Source organism: Blastomyces dermatitidis (assembly GCF_000003525.1).
Source record: "Blastomyces dermatitidis ER-3 genomic scaffold supercont1.2, whole genome shotgun sequence".
Lineage (NCBI taxonomy): Eukaryota > Fungi > Ascomycota > Eurotiomycetes > Onygenales > Ajellomycetaceae > Blastomyces > Blastomyces dermatitidis.
The window spans coordinates 7,283,629-7,297,660 of NW_025544775.1; the positions used below are offsets into that span (position 1 = coordinate 7,283,629).

Genomic DNA, 14,032 nt, shown 5'->3' on the forward strand with positions numbered 1-14,032 from the left:
TAACTGTTTAACTAAGTTTGAGCTACGTAACTCCACTAACTAGTTAAATAAGGCGAGACCGTCTGCAGGATACTTAGTATGTAGTTATGTAAGTTACATTGTACGGAGTACATGTACATGTATCTAAAGGCATGTATGATACTCCGTAGTATACCTGCTTGACGCGCACCCTCTTCAAAGGTATATAAATCATGAAATCAACCTCTCACTGCCCACTGCTCACTCAAACCCTGCGCACAACCCCTCACAGACTCACTTTTCCTAATTACTCGCATTGATGTCTCCCGCATCAAAGGCCGCCGATCAACGGCCAGCGCTACTGTGACTAGGGAACAGCGAGCTACAGGTCAATAATTTTTAATCATAATAATAATCATAATCCGTCTCCAAATCACCAAGCTCCAACCAGTCGGCAGACAAAGCTCGGTACGGCAGCATATAGTGGCAAATGGGTCAAATGTGTATTTTATACGTGTGTTACAATGAGCACACATCAATATTAGCAATCAAGATCTCCTCATTGGAGGTTGTATGAAATAGTGACCCATATCGTGGACAGTCTCTATACTTGGGGGTTTCTATACCTGGGGACTCTCTACCCAGGGGTTCGATGTCAGTATATTTCTGAATCAGGGACGTACTGAATGAAATACATATGTAGGATGTAATGTGGTTGGTACAAAGAATGTGTGGCATATGCTATATATTTCACATGGAGGAGGAAGCGGGGGCAGTGATTTCCTCTCAGAGACATATTGCCAGGTGCATGGCCAGTCACTTCCTCACACAAAGTATAAGGGGGACGAATAACCGCACAGCGATCAAATTGGTTATTGTCATTCATTATCTCCCACATCCATCAAGAATATAAACCAAGGAATCTGCCTACACCAAACCTTCGCTCGTCAAACCCTTTCCTAAAGCCGAACAAAACCACCCGTTGAAACCAAAACATCCGGACTCACTCCATCTACCGTGTTGTCCTCAGAGTGCATTGGTATCACGCCCTCTGCGGCCACACAGCTGCCGAATCTGCTGCCCCAGCCAAATCCAAAGTAATGGTTTACCCTGCGATGCCGCGACGCAGATCGAGGTGCTGCACATTCCGATGTATGGAGCGTGCGCGTTGTGTCGCAATCTCAAGGAAGATGAAGTTGAGGCTGAGGAAAAGGGATATGATAAGGAGAAGACGAAGCAGCTAGCGGTTGAGCGGCGGAGGTAATTACTAGGGGCGGTGGGGGGAATGGTGGCGAGAGCATGAAGTGTGTAGGCTATGAGGGGAGATTGAGATGGGGTTTCCTTTTTTATCTCTGAGAGTTCGAACTTTGGCAGCAAGGGTAAAGAGGCCTTCTCGGGGTGGGTGAGCGAATTGGCTCGGAGCTGCAGGATGGGTCCATGTCCGGGGTTGTATAGCGAGAGGACCAAAAGCTGTCAAATGAAATTCATAGGAGAGACCAAAAAGTAACTCTAGATACATGTGTGTGTTATTTATTCATACACGCCCTGTTCAAACTTATCGACATCGAAGAATCGTGCAGTGATCGTGTTTCCATTGAAAATCCGCCCTTCAAGTGCATTAACTGCCTATGGTGTTCGTTAGTGACTGGGATCTTTAAATCTGGGTTCGTTTAGAAAAGACGCTCCGAATTAACTGTAACTTACTCGTAATGCAGACAGCTGGCTCGTAAATTTGACAAATACAGGTATTTTGCCTGTGCTGTTTCGATCGATGAAGACCCGCTCTACTCGTCCATACTGCAGTATATGTTAGGAGCTGAAAAGAGATAGTCACTCGACTGGCATATATTTGGAAACATATTCCCGCATACCTTCTCAGCGCACTCGTCTCCGATCTCTTGCATCAAACCTCCGCCTTCACCACCCTCTAGCTCTACGTCCAAATCCATTCCGTCTACCATGCCGTGCAGCACAACTACTTCACTCATCCGTCCGAACTTGCCATCTTCTGACTTTTTCTGGTTTCCGCCGATTATCTTAGCTCTACCGGCCGGAGTAGCAAATCCTCCACCCTCGGAATCCGGTTTCTTCTTTTGCTTTTCTATCTTGACCTGCAAGGGTTTCACTATGCCTTCCCTACTTGCACCCAAACCGGTGCCTTTCGTCCATCCGTACTTCGTGAGTAGCCTTTCTGCAAAGCCTTTCTGACCGGGCCGAAGAGATCGGGGCGCATCTCCGTCAGTTTCTTGTTTGTTATCTTCCTCCTTCGCGAACGTTGCCTCCAGTTCTGCTTCCGTCGCGGGAATCTCTTCGGGTGCTGGAGGTAATGTATATCGGACTGGCGCTCGCGATATGGTGGCAGATGCGAAAATCTGATTGGGCGGAGGCGGATGTGGAGGCAACGACTCCGATGATGGTGGAGGAGGAGAAGGAGGTATAGGTATATTTGTAGAACTAGTACCTATCGCGGCGTACGCATTCTGGCTCATCCGGAGTCGTCGGGCATACGCATCTTCCCCAGTCGCATCATCAGGAAACGTTGCCATCGGAGGCACTGGCGTGGCTTCTGACAAATCCTCCGAGTGCTGTTGTTCTGGTCGAGGTTCATTAAGATTTGGAGGAGGCGCAAAGTTGAGGCCTGGAGGTGCAAATTTCCCTATGGACGGATATTTATCAGCAACGTGAGAATTACTTTCAGAAGGATAAAAAAAAAAAAGAGTGAGCCGTACGATTTCGTGGTGATCTCGAGTATTCCTCGTCACTATCCAGCCCACTACTTGTCCCTCTAGCCATCCGATGCGCATACAAACGGTCTTTCCATTCTCGAACTTCTCGTATCTTTTCCTCGCTATGCCTATATGCTTCGTAGCTATTAGGTCGCGACGGGTCGTATATATCATCCCAATTCTGCAGGTTTGTTTCCTCCTCACGGTTCTTCTTGCGCTTTTTACGACCACCCCGCTGTCTTTTTTCACCACCATAAAATCCGTTCACGTCATCATCCTCGGCTGTTGTAGCCCAGTCCGCAAGTGACGTTTTTGCCGCGGGTTTCGCGGCGATTCCAGCCACGGCAGATGTTCCCGTCGCCGAGCCCACAACGGGGGCCTTGGGTATACCGGGCTTAGCTTTAGCCTTCTGGGAAGCCAGCTGAGGCCTTTTCGTAGGTTGAAACCGTAGAGAAGCTGAAATTCATTGAGCGAGTCAAACAGGACAAACGAGTGAGTAAACCAAATCGGGTACAGCAAAGATGTATGGTCGGGGAAGGGTAAATTGGCTACCAGCACTTATCTGCTGCTTCTTTGAAGCTGCATCGTCTTGTTGCGCATCATTTTGGCCGGCTTGCTTGAATACAACGGGAGCTCGCGAGATGGTTCCGGGGGCTGACCCATTATCCGAAGACGGATCAAGCAAGTTGGCGTATAACGACATCATACTCCCTTTGGGGGGAGGTTGAGACACCATCTTCGGAATGAAGTTATTGAAAGTCAGGCTCCGTGGTTGCTAAAAACCGAGCACCACAATAGGTCACCAACGTCGCCAGACACGCAGCTTATACGCGAAATATATATCCAGGGATACTGGAACTGCGGGTGTCTGCTGTTGTTGTCGCCATTGATGCTCTGTCGCAGAAGAAGCCAAAAGTAGCATGTTTGCCATGTTTGCCATATTTGCATGACTCGCGGAAGCTTCCATCCAGCGTGCTCGGTAATCGCCAGACATTCGACGAGTATCAAAATGCGTCATCAGCTTGAGTTTGATATCAACGGTTCGACTCACCAAGAGCATACTAGATTTATTCTGGCTTAGATTGTACTCGGAACTTGCATTTTCTAATTTTCATTTCTAAATTGTTCGTTGACATTGGTATAGCCATCGTCCAATCATGTCTACTCTGGAAAACTCATTCCCCGGCTCCGCTACCACCGCGATCATCGTGCCTGGCAAACCGGAGCCGTTAACGATTTCGTATCAGCGTTTACGTTCTGATGTGAACTCATTCCAAACAAAACTGGCCAAACTGGGAATCTCACCCGGCGCTGCTGTTTCAATTGCGCTGCCCAATTCTTACGGATTCATCGTTTCTTTTCTGGCTGCGTCATGGCAGAGAGCAATTGCGGCTCCGCTGAACCCTGCATACAAGCAAGAAGAGTTCGAATTCTATATTGATGACTTGAGTTCGGCATTGACGCTCGTCCCAAGGGGCTCTTTTGCGAGTGATGGGCCAGCTGTACGTGCTGCAAGGAAATATTCAGCAGCTATTGCTGAATGCTACTGGAACGGGAGTGACGTGGTTTTGGACGTCAAAGAGCATGGAAAATTGGTAGGGAAGGGTGACTTAAAGAAGGAAGTGGCTCAGCCTGATGACGTCGCATTGGTGCTCCATACCTCAGGTAAGATCTCTCTCAAAAGCTTGGAGGAGTAACAATTTACATAGCTTGAATTGGTTATTAAGCCGTCTAGATCCTATTTTTCCCCCGAGCTTCCCTGTTGATATATAGTCCTAGTACAAGTATGCTAATGTTCAATCAGGAACTACTGGCAGACCGAAAGCTGTAAGTTGGTTGCAGATATCTCTCGGTAAATATTATACTTACAATCTTAGGTACCCCTTACACACCGGAATCTTACGAGGACCATGAGTATGTTCAATTGCTATAGACTCTTACTTTTCATGCTCTGACTAACCAATACCCCAGAAAACATCCAAGCGACCTACGAGTTGACGGAGAAAGACCGAACGTTGCTTGTGATGCCTCTTTTCCATGTTCATGGCCTGCTTGCGGCGTTCCTCGCGCCTCTTTTGTCTGGAGGCTCTGTCATCGTTCCCGAAAAATTCTCAGCCTCAACATTTTGGTCTGAATTCATTACGTACAACGCAAACTGGTACACTGCAGTTCCTACCATTCACCAGATCCTCCTTAAAACGACACTCCCAAAGCCCATACCGAAAATTCGATTCATTCGCTCCTGCTCCTCCCCATTGTCCCCAAAGACCTTCCATGAATTGGAAAAGGCCTTCCATGCTCCGGTGTTAGAAGCGTACGCAATGACAGAAGCCGCTCACCAGATGACGAGCAATCCTCTTCCTCCAGGAAAGAGGATGCCAGGCACCGTTGGTATTGGCCAAGGAGTGGAAGTTAGAATTCTTGACCAGGATGGGAATGAAGTTCCTCAGGGTTCCGAGGGTGAGATTTGCATTCGCGGGGAGAATGTCACAAAGGGATACATCAACAACCCTGCTGCAAATGAAGCCTCGTTCACAAAGTCTGGATTTTTCCGCACCGGTGACCAGGGAAAAATGGACAAGGACGGTTACGTTTTTATCACAGGGCGTATCAAGGAGCTTATCAATAAGGGAGGCGAGAAAATCAGCCCTATCGAGCTCGACAACACGATTGCTCACAACCCTAATATTGCGGAGGCAGTGTCCTTTGCTATTCCGGATACCCACTATGGCGAGGACATTGGGGTGGCAGTTGTCTTGAAGAAAGGTGGAAGTCTTTCAGAAGACACGCTGAAATCTTGGATTGCGCCTAAAGTTGCTAAATTCAAGATTCCCAAAAAAGTGAATCTCATATGTTCTCCTCTTTCGAATAATGACTTTACATAAGCCATTCATATCATATTTATATACATCGAGCTAACGCATATGCTTCACTTCGGGTACAGATATGGATCCTCCCCGAAATTCCCAAAACCGCAACAGGTATGGACTGCGCTACCTTTCTTGGACCGCTTGACATACATAAACTGATCCACACAAATCCACAGGCAAAATACAGCGCCGTAAAGTCGCGGAAGCAATGTTGAAGAAAGAAACGCCAAGCCCGAAGCTGTAGAGTCAGAATTTTTTTCCGAATTACTACGATAGAGACAGAAATATGTATCTAATTTAGCCAATACCATTACCATGCGCCATAGCCATACATGAAAAGCGTCCCTTCAAATCTTGCTTATAGGGATGGGTGAATCCTACTAAAGCCCTTGAATATATATAGACTGGAATCTTCATGTCTGTCTCAATACACTTTCTACGTTCTTGCTTACTGTTCCTCTCTTCCCTAGTGAGCTCTGTTCTATGATTAACTGTGATGGCTTGGTTTGGCATGTCTCTTCTTACATATCTGGCTGGCGCTGGCGACAAAGATTAAATAGCCATTCAGAAGCCAACAAGAGTTTGAGACACAATGGTATCTCATTAAGTCATGAAATGCCCATTCTGGTTGCACTAACTGTGATTGGGTGATTTTTCTCTGAATGTATTGATTCAAATGAAGTGCCAAAACAGCGTTTTCGATATATACAGTCTCTCTAACAATTTCTAACAATTTCAGTGACATTTTGACATTTTTTTCTTTCTTTTCCCTCTCTTATTGCAACGGAACTGTTGGGCACACAATGGGTGTTCTCGAGCAATAAATAAAACAAACAAGCTTACGACAAATCAAATCCTATGGGATTGGAAGGCTCAACGGTCGTCAGATGAGAACAGCCGCCAATGCGGTACTGCACGCAGAAACCTCATGAACGGAAATAGCATGGAACGCGGAACCTAAGTATGCTTGGGCACTCCTCATATTTTACTACTGTTGTTTCGATTTTGTCCAAAAAGCTTCTTGTAGCTGCGATAGCCCGCTTTGAAAGCCGCTAAAATTACAGCGGAAGTCGAATAGCAGATTTGAACTATTATGAATAGATTAGGACGGGGATATCCTCAGGAAAGATTTATGTTATAGAACATCAACATACCGGTGTTATTTGCATCTAACATTTTCGAGTTAGTCGTGTGTTGTCGTAGAATAGAGAGAAGGTGAAGGGGGGGGGGGGGTTTAGAACAGCAACAATATTATTATAATAATAATAATAATAATAACAGGTCAACTTACATTGTCGATATCCCACACTCCCGACGTGGCATAGATATCCTTTGATAACTGCTCACGTATGGCTTCGGGAGACTCAGCAACCACAATTAACATACTGCCCTTCATTGTAGGCGTCTGGCCCTCCTCGGGGTGCGATTCAAGCATAGCTCCTGTTCGTCAAATAGTTAGATTTTATGTAGCTTACCAATGCTTCGCTTCGGGCTCTGGGGGTGAGTGATATCGAGTGCAAAATTGAAACACAATTTCATGCTATACTGGCGATTGGGGAATGAAATTTTAGGTACCTCCAAGTTTAAGGAATCCGGAGTCTAATATCGGTTGGAGGTTTGCGAGATGAGCGCTGTATGGATGTTAATTAGCTGGGTACCCAAGATGGTTGATCGAGAGTGCTAGACAGTTTTCAGGAAGTCGCCAAAAGTATCAAGGGGAGGGGGAATTGGGATAGCATATGGGAATGGTGTGTCCATATTATATTCCCAGTAGCTGATATCCGATATGACAGACTCAAATCTTTCTATTGTTAAAATCAAGGGCATGATGAGAATAGAGAAGACGTAAAGAGACCTAATATGTCCCAAACTCACCTTCGAACTTCTATTCTCTTCTGGAGAGCGCCCTCATTATCTGGCACAATGACCATGTACTCATTTTTCGCTTTCGTTGTCGACGCCATATTCCGATAGTTAGCGGTGGTATGTGAGCATACGAGCGTGGCAGGCAGATATTTTGCAGCAGTTATGCTATGCTGATATTGGTATAAATGCTGAAAACCACAACGACGGTTAAGGAAAATGAGGGGGTTTCGGGCAGCCGTAATGCGGAATGGACAACTATCCACCTACACAGGTATCTATTTCAAGTAGCGTCGATGTGTGGGGTAACTTAGTTAAGTATCGGGTATAGGAATTTGTGTTGGTTGTGTCAAACAACAAATGCTCGGCTTGTCGTAGGGCGTGAGCAGATGTGCTGAAACAGATCGACCACCGTTGGAACACGACTCAGATATCATATTTATATGTCCGCCCGATTGTCTCATATCTTTTATTCTTTTCCTTGAATTTGAATGGCTCATAAGGAAAATGTGGAATTTTTGTGGAAGTTCGATCTATATGCGGGAGCGTAGCAATTTTCTTCTTATTTTTTTCCTGAACACAAGCCAGATCAGACCATATATTTTTATTTCTTTTAAATCTACCAGTCTCAACATTTCTAACTACACAGATCCGTAACCTGTCTATAGAAATTTACGCAGCGGGAGTTATATTATTCTGACTGATAGTCTTGGCGGCGGCTCGATCGAGCGTAGCTCGGCTTAATAAGTTTTTCCGAGGTTTAAAAACCCAATTGCCAGCCCTCGTAGCCCAATGGTAGGGCGTCAGACTTCTAACTTCCCAGGTTGGGAATAAGTGAATCTGAAGGTTGCGGGTTCGAGTCCCGCCGGGGGTAGAACCTCCGTTTCTATTTTACTTTGTATTTTTTGCCTGTCCCGGCCACTGTCCTCACTCGAGTTGTAATAATGGTTTCATATTTTAACTAACCGCGCGTTGATGACCTGGAAGACCCACGAGGAGGCTTCTTTCAGTGATGTGCGCAGTAATGTGATCTAGACTGGCCGCCAGAACCATGAATTTCACATTTGGTCCCATTTGGTCTGGTTCCATACATTTCTTGGCGTGAATCCCGCTGGGACTGGCTATCAAAAAAACAGATAAAGTGACTAGACTGGCCGGCGGGACCATGAATTTCACATTTGGTCTCATTTGGTCTGGTCTCATACATTTCTTGGTGTGAGTCCCACCAGGATCAAGCCTCAAAAAAATCTGAAAATGAACCATTTCTGAGAGAAATGATGTGAAAAATGACTAGATTTAATTCAAGAATAGTGAAATAAGAGTAATTTTTCAGAATAAACTGTGAAAGATAATCATTCTTTCAAAATCAGAATAAGACTGAGATTGAAGATTAAAATCAGTTTTATTTAGTTTATTCAGTGATTACTTATATAATTAAAATTTAATAATAATTATTAATAACACTTATGAAATAACTAAATATATTTTTATATAAGTTTATTCTTCACTTTCTTATAAAAACTATACTTCTCTGATATACTGTGATCAGAGATATTAAACTGTCTGATAATTCTATATTTTATAATCATGAGTTTCTTAATTATTTCTTCTTATAATTATTATCAGTAATAGTGATAAATATCTTAACTTGAGTTAAACTTTCACTTTATTCTCATCTCTGTTAATGAAATTATCAGAATATTATATATTATCAGTGTAATAGTTAAATATATACTCTTAATAATTTTTTATAACTCTAGAATTAATTTAATGTATAAATTTATCAGATTATCTTAAAAATAGTAGTTAAATTCAGTTTTATAAGTATATAGTTTTGTCTGATTTTCAGTTATAATCAATGTATATAAGTTCTATTTTAAAGTAAGTATTATAGTTCTATGTAATATAAAGTGTTATCAAAGATTATTACTTACTAGAGAATTATATTTCACTGTCTTTATATTTTAAATATCTACTTATTCAAATCTCTGATAGTTGATATTATAGTAGTCTCAGACTAATTTAATATATAAGTCTCATTTCATCTCTATTCAATTTTGAGAAGTATAGATATTAACTTGATAGAAGAGATCTAGTAGAGCTGCTATAGTATAGTACTCTGTAAAAGATTGTTTTATTTTACTGTAGTAATATATCAGTTTATTTCTTATAGTAATAATAGTCTGTACTATAATATTATCTCAGACTGAATTTCTTTTTAAGTGATTTAACTACTTCTTAAGATAAGTAAATAAACTGTTATACACTTATTAGACTGACTGCAGTATTAATATATAAGTAATTGAGACTGTTTTTATTATCTTATAAAACTGAAACAGTAAATTAATTATATATTTTAACTGAGTTCACTTTATATCAGAAAGTTTTAATATCTGAATCTTTTCTTAATCAGAGTATTACATTCAATGATTAATTATCTGATATAATCAAAGAACTTAAATAGTTATCTTATATATTAAACTTTATTATATTCTAATATTCTGTATTATATTCAGTGATATAACTAATTTATTTATTTATTAAATATTATAAAATTGTTATTATTATTTAGAAGAGATATAAATTATATTAACAATATTTTAAATCTATAATATTTAAATTATTAGCTAATCTATTCAAAATTAACAGTAGTATTATTAAAAAGCATTATTAAAAAGTAATATTAAAAAGTGTTATTAAAAAATATTATCTTTTATAAAATAAATGTAAAAGTTACTTAAGTAATTACTTTCATCTTATTCTTATTTTAAGAATCAGTTATCTCATTATTCTTTATCTTGATATTAAGATTCTTTATCAGTGTTTATATCACAAGTTGAATCACATAAGTAATACAGAGAATATAATCTTGTTTATTATTTCAGAAATACAAAGTCAATTTTTACTTCAAGCTCTTTATTATAGTATAGTTATTCACAGTATTATTAGTTATAATTGTAAGAAGACTGAAACTAATATCTCAATAGTTATTTTTAATCACAGTCATTAATATCTCTGTTATATAATTCTCAGTATGACTACTGATCAATGATTTAAATTCAATTAATATCTCTTAATAAGTTCAGTTCTTATCAATGTAATAACATGTAACTCTTATAAATACAAGATTGTTTATACTAGTTCATGCATTCACTGTGAGAGACACTTTTCAATGATTCTTCAACTCTGATTCTAGATATTATATATTAACTTTGTAGTATATCTCAAGGTTGAACTGAAGACAGAATTAATGTAAAATATGAAGATTTAAATTAAGCATTTGAAGAAGTGTTCAGAATTCAAGATTTTCAATTGATTAAAGAGAAAGATTCAGAGATATATATATATAAAGTAATTATTCACAGAAGTTATCAGATGAGAGTTATGAAATCAGATGAATATTTCTGAATGAAGTTACAGTAATTGCAGTAAAGAGATGACTCTTCAGTAATCTACAATGCAATCTGTTAATAATTATTTCATAGTTTATCTCAATGTTTGTGTTGAGTTTTTCATAAATTTCATGACCTGAAATCAGATGTGAAGAATGAAGTGATTATTTATTATAATTGAAAGAGAGTATTCTGTGTTGAATTGTAAATAATATAGACTTTGTAATTCACAGTGATTTCTTAAAGAGTTTGTAGATCTTCAATAGAAGTAAAAGAAGTGAAAGAAGTGAATTCAGAAGATATGATAATAATTTAAGAAAGATAATAATTTATTTTCAATAACTGATCACTGATGTGTGTAAGAAGAATTAATATAAGAGAAAATAATCTTGTTTCTTAGCTTAGTTATAATTTTAGTACTAACTCAGATTGAATATCATTGATATATAAAAGTAAATAAACAATCTTGATTAATCTCTGTTATATTTCTTGAAATATATTAATATTGTGAAAGAGAGTATTATCAAATTGTGTTATTAAATGATATCATTAAAAATATATTAATATTATGAATATTAATGTTGAAAAAATGTTGATACTTATACATTATAGTGATTTGTGAATCATGATAGTTAAATATATATATATATATATATCATTTCTGACTTAATTACAACTTGTACAATAATTTTTGAAAACTTAAAATCAATTTTAATTATTAATAATTAAAAACTTAAACTTATAACTAACTAATATAAAAAGAAAAAAATCTACTTCTTCTCTTTCTCATTCTTCTTATTATTTTTCACAATTCACTTCTTATTCTTCTTCTTCTTCTTCTTCTTCTTCTTCTTCTTCTTCTCATCTAAGGTAATAATCATCTCAAAATCTCTCTTCACTGCCTTCTCAGAGAAGGGTTTTCACTGCTCTCTCTCAGTCAGGTCAATCTGTATCTCAAAATCCTGCATTTTCTGATCTGCTGTCTCAGGTTTCATCTCAGTGATAAGCAGATTGACATGCTCAGAGAGCAGAGCTGTCTTCTCAATATTCTGAATCATGAAGTGCATTTGAGATCTGAACAAGGCCTTAATTCTCTTCTTCTCTGTCAGCTTCTGCTAATCAATTAGAGAATAGAAGTATTATCAAAAATTGTTATCTCTTAATAAAAAACTTATCAGTTTTGACTTCTTTATCTCTCACTTTAATATCTTCTCAATCTTCTTCTGCTACTGCTTATTTACAGTAACACTTTTCTTCTTTCTCTCTCTCTTCATCTTGATCTTAAATCATTCTCAGGAATTCTTCTGATCTTACTGCTACTGCATGAGACTCTTCACTATCTTCTTTTTCAATCTCTCACAGACAGTGTTATCTGTATTATTTCTATACTTAGTTCAGTCTAAATCTATCAGAAGTGTTACTTAAAATCATTATTATTCTACTCTCTTACAGAGCCTCTTCAAGGCATTATAATATGTCTTACAATCTGTCTCTCTGTGCTTGAATACCTTCTTCTTCTCTCTCTTCAATCTGTGACAGTGCTCACGCGCCTTGATAGTCCGCAGAACTGCAGAATATTTGAAGAGAGATGACATGATTGATTTTGATAAGTATTGAGAGAGAGATGAAGACAGGCAATGATATGATGATAATGATAATAATAATGATAATAATAATAATGATGATAATGATGATAATGATGATAATGATAATAATGATGATGATAATGATGATGAAAGAGAGAGTGCATCAGAATATATTATTAACTTATTAAATATAAAGAGATAAAGAAACTATTAACAGCTTTCAGAGATGTACAGAAACAGCTACAGTGTTGTATAGCAACATTATCTTTATTCAATACATACACTATTGATATTCTTTGTATACATTTATCATATAATCTATATCAGAGATACATGCAGAAAACAGATCTTTATTACTATGAAGAATAATTGCAGTGATTCTCTGTTTTCATATTATAAAGATAAGTTATTCTTATTTCTTTCTTCTCTCTTTTCTCTTCTTCTTCAACTCATCACTAAGTTCAAGCTGATATGAAAACTATTAAAACACTCATAGAAATCCTTAAATTGAAGAGTATAAACTAATCAAATTTTAAATGCAGATGAACTAAATTAATTCAATAATATTAATTATTCATTTCTCTCTTAATAAAACAACAGTCATGTCTTTTTCTCCCTCTCTCAAACAAAACATGGCTTGTGAAAAGTGAGTATCACGCCAGGTCATAATGATCAACACAGTCTCAGCACACAGAGCTGTATACACACAGTGTGTGCTGGACTGAAAGACTGCATGAGTTGCAAACTGACAGTAGCATCTCAGAGAGAGCTGTGTGATGTGAAAAAGTTACAACTCTCAGTCACATGTGCAGAGAATGAATTGCTGCAGTAAGTGCATATGCATTGCATGAAAGTAACACTTTTTAATAATACTCAGTCTCTGATATTATGAAAATAGAGTCTCTCTGTGAGATTCATTTTTATTAGAAGTCAGAAGATCTTATATTCTTCAAGATCATCTTCACATACCTTGTCTGTGAAATTAATGAGAGAAATCATTGATTTCAGCATTCTGTTCTTGATATCATTCAAGTGATAGCAGAGTTCACCCTGACCACACTTTTTAAGTGTATATTTTCTAATTATTCACATTTATACAGATATATACTGATTATTTATTAGATAATATTAAGATAATGACTTATCACAGCTGTGTTACTCTCACTGTGAGAAATACACAGTTGATGATAAATATTGTAAAGACTCTGAGAAGAGAGTATTTTAAGAGTACTGTAACTCTGTGATCTTGATTTTTTTTGTTTTTATTTTTTATTTTTTTCTTTTTCTTTTCTTTTTTTTTTTTAATGTGATTTTTTCTTGTATTTGTTTTATTTTTTGTTTTTTATTTTTTTTTTGTATTTGATATTTTTTTTATAATTAAAATTATATGAATTATAATCTGTGTTTAGAAAAGTAATAATATTTGATAATACTCTCTATTGAATTTTCAATAAATGAGTACTATGTTATAATATTATGTAAGTGAGAAGTGATTTCATAGTCTCATTTAATGTCATTCTCAATAATGAGATCAGAATGAAAATATGACTAAGAATTCAAACATATTCTTTATTCAGAACTAGATTTTTATTTGAAAAGTGAATCTGAGATCTTTAATATTTGAAATAATGTGATTT

At 37.8% G+C, this 14,032-nt stretch overlaps 3 protein-coding genes and 1 non-coding gene across 5 annotated transcripts; 2 read left to right on the plus strand and 2 right to left on the minus strand.

The window, feature by feature from the left end:
• Positions 1–25: 25 nt before the first annotated feature.
• BDCG_02348 (G-patch DNA repair protein) lies at positions 26–4,108 on the minus strand. The gene is made up of 6 exons (XM_045417894.1): positions 3,990–4,108; positions 3,237–3,896; positions 2,688–3,140; positions 1,830–2,614; positions 1,663–1,755; positions 26–1,584 (listed from the first exon to the last, which is right to left on the minus strand). Exons 2-6 carry the CDS (start codon positions 3,418–3,420, stop codon positions 1,489–1,491), a joined length of 1,611 nt encoding a protein of 536 aa, XP_045274601.1. The 5' UTR covers positions 3,421–3,896; positions 3,990–4,108; the 3' UTR covers positions 26–1,488.
• On the plus strand, positions 3,635–6,771 carry BDCG_02349 (coenzyme A synthetase). Its single transcript, XM_045417895.1, has 6 exons — positions 3,635–4,349; positions 4,489–4,511; positions 4,562–4,598; positions 4,656–5,524; positions 5,629–5,665; positions 5,731–6,771. The coding sequence occupies exons 1-6, from the start codon at positions 3,842–3,844 to the stop codon at positions 5,796–5,798; spliced, it is 1,542 nt and encodes a 513-aa protein (XP_045274602.1). The 5' UTR covers positions 3,635–3,841; the 3' UTR covers positions 5,799–6,771.
• Positions 5,962–8,059, minus strand: BDCG_02350. 2 transcript variants are annotated; one of them, XM_045417897.1, is made up of 6 exons: positions 7,688–8,055; positions 7,430–7,585; positions 7,130–7,185; positions 6,846–6,994; positions 6,709–6,723; positions 5,999–6,642 (listed from the first exon to the last, which is right to left on the minus strand). In XM_045417897.1, exons 2-6 carry the CDS (start codon positions 7,516–7,518, stop codon positions 6,613–6,615), a joined length of 339 nt encoding a protein of 112 aa, XP_045280000.1. In that variant the 5' UTR covers positions 7,519–7,585; positions 7,688–8,055; the 3' UTR covers positions 5,999–6,612. The 2 variants fall into 2 exon arrangements, with proteins under 2 accessions (XP_045274603.1, XP_045280000.1); XM_045417896.1 differs by having other exon boundaries at positions 5,962–6,642; positions 7,430–8,059.
• A 136-nt stretch (positions 8,060–8,195) lies between these two features.
• On the plus strand, positions 8,196–8,291 carry BDCG_16554. The gene has a single exon. It is a non-coding gene; the product is annotated as a tRNA-Arg (tRNA).
• Positions 8,292–14,032: the final 5,741 nt, after the last annotated feature.

Excerpts from the sequence above, each read along its gene's own strand:
- BDCG_02348 (XM_045417894.1), bottom strand. The coding sequence starts at position 3,420 with ATGGTGTCTCAACCTCCCCCCAAAGGGAGTATGATGTCGTTATACGCC. Across the intron at positions 2,615-2,687 it reads CTCGAGATCACCACGAAATC|GGAAATTTGCACCTCCAGGC; the intron begins GTACGGCTCACT and ends ATCCGTCCATAG. Across the intron at positions 1,585-1,662 it reads GCCAGCTGTCTGCATTACGA|GCAGTTAATGCACTTGAAGG; the intron begins GTAAGTTACAGT and ends CGAACACCATAG.
- BDCG_02349 (XM_045417895.1), top strand. The coding sequence starts at position 3,842 with ATGTCTACTCTGGAAAACTCATTCCCCGGCTCCGCTACCACCGCGATC. Across the intron at positions 4,350-4,488 it reads ATTGGTGCTCCATACCTCAG|GAACTACTGGCAGACCGAAA; the intron begins GTAAGATCTCTC and ends ATGTTCAATCAG. Across the intron at positions 4,512-4,561 it reads CTACTGGCAGACCGAAAGCT|GTACCCCTTACACACCGGAA; the intron begins GTAAGTTGGTTG and ends TTACAATCTTAG.
- BDCG_02350 (XM_045417896.1), bottom strand. The coding sequence starts at position 7,518 with ATGGCGTCGACAACGAAAGCGAAAAATGAGTACATGGTCATTGTGCCA. Across the intron at positions 7,186-7,429 it reads AAGAGAATAGAAGTTCGAAG|CGCTCATCTCGCAAACCTCC; the intron begins GTGAGTTTGGGA and ends ACATCCATACAG. Across the intron at positions 6,995-7,129 it reads CGGATTCCTTAAACTTGGAG|GAGCTATGCTTGAATCGCAC; the intron begins GTACCTAAAATT and ends TTTGACGAACAG.